At 42.4% G+C, this 4,850-nt stretch overlaps 1 protein-coding gene across 1 annotated transcript in view; it reads right to left on the reverse strand.

Annotated features, from left to right (window-relative positions):
* Window positions 1-901: 901 nt before the first annotated feature.
* inppl1a (inositol polyphosphate phosphatase-like 1a) overlaps window positions 902-4,850 on the reverse strand; it is a 25,273-nt gene continuing 21,324 nt past the window's right edge. Inside the window, exons 23-28 of the mRNA XM_032510041.1 lie at window positions 4,592-4,747; window positions 4,394-4,478; window positions 3,818-3,904; window positions 2,880-3,624; window positions 2,282-2,415; window positions 902-2,076 (exon numbers count right to left, since the gene is read on the reverse strand). Of these exons, the coding sequence (XP_032365932.1) occupies window positions 1,980-2,076; window positions 2,282-2,415; window positions 2,880-3,624; window positions 3,818-3,904; window positions 4,394-4,478; window positions 4,592-4,747 (1,304 nt within the window). The 3' untranslated portion in view covers window positions 902-1,979. The remainder of the gene's footprint in view (window positions 2,077-2,281; window positions 2,416-2,879; window positions 3,625-3,817; window positions 3,905-4,393; window positions 4,479-4,591; window positions 4,748-4,850) is intronic.

Here is a 4,850-nt window from a genome sequence, read left to right on the forward strand (position 1 = left end):
GCATTACGGTTCTTTAGCCGTTAGGAAATTAGACAAAGTGTACAACACATTACACAAGCAAGTTGCTAAGTCCAAGGATGTATGAGAAAAACAGAATTCAAGGATGTGTTTTGGGTCACAAGCAAAAATGACGTCAGCCTCTCCTAAAACAATTACAAACTGGTTTATCGGTTATCTCACGAGCAGAACAGAAGGCAGGAATTAAATTAAGAACAAATAAAGGCATTTTCAACACTAGCAGGTAAGTTAACTCTCTGATATTTAACTATTCAAGAACAATATGTAAACAAACCAAATCCTTTCACTGAACATGACTTGGTTGCGTCTTATTTTCCCAAGGTTTCCACAGTTCGCATCTACTGATGAGGTTTTTGAAGTAGCAGTACCACCTGCTGGTTACATCAGAGATCAACAACAGCCCTCAAACCATCTGTGTCCTGCAGAAACATGACTTTTGTGTTTTTAGTGTATCATTAGAGGCGACATCTTCCCCAACCTGTACAAAATATGTCTAAAAAAAGTCAAAATCTCTGGCTTGTATTACACAAAAAATGGTTTGTTGACAAAATGTACAAATGACAATATGATGGCTTAGTAAATATTGTGTGTAATAATCATCAGTAAATCTATTTAGCTACGTTAACCAATTCCCTGAACACTCCATTTACACAATTTAAAATGAAATGAGTGAAAGATGTGACATAAAGCCCATCAAACCTGGGTCATATATAATACTAAATTAAGATTTGCTGTTTTATGTAAATTAAAATTAAATGACCTCAGAGACAATACAATTGGGAATATGAGAAATGTGCTGGTAAAATTTCAGAGTAATAGTTTCCTTTGGTATGGCATTTATCACCTCATGTCTTGTATAACCTCATCTACTTGATTTGTTTTCGGCCAATTGTACAAATACAGAATATGTATGCTGCATGGGTCATTTGTCAATGTTTAAGGGTACTTAAAAAATGTGGAGGAAAAGAAAGTCTCAACTTCTTATAACATAATCTACTAAAAAAAAAAAGATGAAATGTCAGTGTTGAGTGTGAACAGATCACACACCAGGGGGTGCTGATGGCTAACACAGTCCCTGTTCCGCTATGTTTTGCTCCATATTCCCTTTATCATAAAAAATATAACATAAAAACATAAACACATGCAGAGACACTGAGACAAGAAATGCCACCATTTAAACAACAGTGGCCCAAACATGATCACAAAAGTACAAATTTTAGAAAATGCAAGTTGAGCTGGCTTCAGTCTGACATGAGTCAGGGCCAGCGCCTCTCCTGTCCCCATTTCCTGTCCGCCTCCGTCACAGAAGCGAGGACGTTCCTCTGCCCAAGCTGTGGGTTGACATTACCCTTGAGTGTTTTTGAAAAATTCCCACATAGTTTCCCCAACTGTGACCATAGGTGGGGGAAAAACAGATACTCAGAGTGGAACACATTAAAGGAGTCTATACTGCAAAACACAGACTGTGTGTTTTCAAGGCTCTGGTTCCCCCCCTAGAAGCCCTCTTCTCATGTTGTTTTCAACTTGAAAGTTTCTCAGGACAAAGAAAGACAAACAAGCTTTAACGCTACTTTAAAGCTGCAAGTCAGAAGTGATGGTACAACATCAAGGCATCAGCTGCTCTAGATCTTTAATTCTATCTGTCCAGAATAATATTATCTCATCCTGCGTCTTCTCACTAGGTTTTGAGCCGAGGGTTATGTAGTGACGCTTAAAGGACTGAAATGATTCTCATTAAATAAGGCCACCTTGACGACAACGCACATACATTACATGTGAAAAACCATGGTGGTTCTACAAGTGTTTTTTTAAAGTACAAATGGAGTGCAATTTCTCTCAGAAGGCACAGTCTGGCATTAATTGGCACATTCCAGCTCAGTTCAGTTCAGTTGAAATCTGGACTCTTGGGACCCAGTTCTGGTACCAGTTCTTGGACCAGTCATAGACCAGTTTAAAATGGTTCATTTCTGCTGCTGCTGCCTGAGGCTCTCCAGCAGGATTTGCTTGTGGGCGGGGTCGAGCACTCCCGCCTCCTCCAGGTCCTCCTCAGTAATGTCACTGGAAAAACAATTCTTACTAATTAGTTATTAATGAACAGCAATGGTTTACTTAAAATAATAACAGTATAGATCTATTTTCAATGCCAACAAGTCAACGTTCTGCACATAAATTGGAGATTTTGCTGTAATGGTCTGAAGCAACAGCTTTTATTTCCACCCACTAAAGCGTGACTGTCAACATTTCTGAGTGTGAGTGTATGCACCTGAGGAACTCCAGGTCGTCCCAGCCGTTGTGCAGAAGACCCTGCTCATACCTCTCCAGTCCCAGTCTCTGCAACCACTCCCCCACTGAAGATTCCCCAACAGACAAAGACGAGCTACTGCTGCCCCAAAGTGCCTGTGCAGGAGAAAAGAAACACAGAATCAGATAAAAACCGATGAAGGAACTTAAAGCTGGTCACACCTCCAACAGAACGCAGGCCAAAAATGTCACCAGACAAAAATAAAATGCTATCTTGGGATGGGCTCTGTTTTTCATCACACAAAAAAGGAAGCGCCAAAACTTTGATGAAAAGGGATCAAGATGGTTTGGTAAAATTGTACAGATGGCTGTATGAACATACGTAAAATGCTAAAAAACAGCTATGTAGCTGGGTAACAGCCAAGTTATAGAGCTTCTGTGTTTGTGGGAAAACTATACCACACAAACTAAGAAAGAAACTACACATTACAACCCAAACAAGTCCCAAACACACTGGTTGCAGCTGTCAAACCATTAATAATTGCATAATATATATATTTTAAAAAACCTTGAAAGAGCCACTGAATGAGAATTTAAATAAATATAAATATCCTACTCACCTCCTCAGGCATGTCCTCTGCGATACTCTCTGTGATGGCATTTCTGGGTGGGAAGGTACGGCAGGCGTCCAGACCTAAACCCATCGGCTGCCCTCTAAGAGGTGGCGGTGCAGACGGAGCGCGTGGAGGCTGCCCAGGAAACTCACTCTCACTCAGTGTCTTTGCCATCTGGAGCACAGAACACGACTGGTCGTCCAACGCCCCTGCTCCGACTCCTCCTCCTCGCCTAAAACCCTCTCCGAGGGTCAGCGGGGCAGCAGGACTGGCTGCTGGTATCCTGACCTCGGCAAGGTCTGGGTAAAGAGGGCGAGGTTTGGAGAACGGGGCTTCTGCAACCATCTCCAGGGCTCCCTTAGGGAGAGGAGGAGGGGGGAAGTCAGGAGGGGGTCGATTCAGTGTGCTTCCAACTGTTGTTCCGACACCAACCCCCTGCGCTCCAGTTCCACAAGCGCCTCCATCTTCCTCTGAGGAGCCCTCCTCGTTTATAGTGCGGACCGGGTGCCCCGTCATGGCTCTGCGTGGGTGAGAGGGCCCTGAGGCCACAAAGGGGGGTTTGGTTCGAGCTCCAGCTGAGGGAGGAGGGGCTTTAGCTACCTGGGGGTTTGTGGAGGTAGGACATGGGAGTAGCTCAGGTGAAAGAGAAGCTGCTGACTGGTTGGGAACGCCCTCCAGGATGTAGTAGGCGGGATTATTGTAGCTGTTCTTGCAGATGGATGGATCACCGTCGGGTGCATCTTGTTTAGGCCTTCACAATACACACACACAAAAAGAACAGGAGCTTGATGGCCTAACTTTTTCTTTCATTGTTGTCAATGAAGAAAATGCTTTGTTGATCTTTCCAAAACAAAAAATTGTCTAAGGTTGTATCTTTTGTGCAGTTAACTTGAATATGTGCATTTGCTGGTCAGTGGGTATAAACTACATAAATGTATTAGTACCTTGCAGCAGTTTCCTCTTTGCTGCTCCTTTCTCCCTCCTCACTGACTTTTCCCAGCTCTCCGAGCTGTTTACGAACCCCAGATGGCCTGCGTCGTAACAACAACATCAGCAGGTGGGACAAAACAGAGGATACAGAAAGGTGTTTGTGTGCACATACGTAGTGAAAGGTGCAAGATATCAGATTCAACAAAACGTAAAAGTGGAGAGTACCTAGATTTAACCTCCCAAAACCTAACACTTCAACCATTCTTCCTCAGGCAAATGCCCAACATGATAAGTATTTTCAAATTTTAAATTTTAATTAAACTGTATAAAAGGAGAAAGAAAAGGAATAACTGAAATACTGTTATTGGTATTCCAGCAAAACATCAATCTCTAAATTGGTCAACAATAGCATTTTTTTCCCATTTTATCTTTGATTATGAGGACATCCAATGTAATGTAAATATCTACAATACAGAGCAAACAAATGTGGTGTGTAGAATAATCTCCTATGAAGGATGTGTGCAAATTTTAATAAAACATTCAGCTTTTTGCTTTTTACTATCAAAATGAAAAGAGTGCAGTGTACTGACTTGACGTATTCATGTCCCACTCTGGATACCAAAGTAGATTTCCCTTTAGGTCCACCCGTCTCATCCTTGTCCACACTGATCCACTCTGAAAAACAATAAAAATAGCTGTAGAATTAAACACAAGTCAAACATCAAACTGCATCATCTGCATCTGTGTAACCAGACTATCACCACACAGTAACACATAAAGAGCATTACCGTAGAGTCTCTCCCTGGTTCCCATCCTTTCGGAGGGGACTCTGACCCTCATGGATCCCCTGATATTTCCTGTTTCCTCTCCACGGTGGGACAGGTAGGTGTGGAACTGCTGTGCTGTGCTGCCAATCATAGACTTCAGAGCCAACACACACTCTCCTGACAAGGAAACAACACACACACATAGTTTGCTCGACAGACTTGACCCTTGTGTTGTCTTCCTGTCAACCATGGTCACTTTTTTCAACATTATTATCGCTTT

The sequence above is a fragment of the Etheostoma spectabile genome, chromosome 3, assembly GCF_008692095.1.
Source record: "Etheostoma spectabile isolate EspeVRDwgs_2016 chromosome 3, UIUC_Espe_1.0, whole genome shotgun sequence".
Taxonomy (NCBI): domain Eukaryota; kingdom Metazoa; phylum Chordata; class Actinopteri; order Perciformes; family Percidae; genus Etheostoma; species Etheostoma spectabile.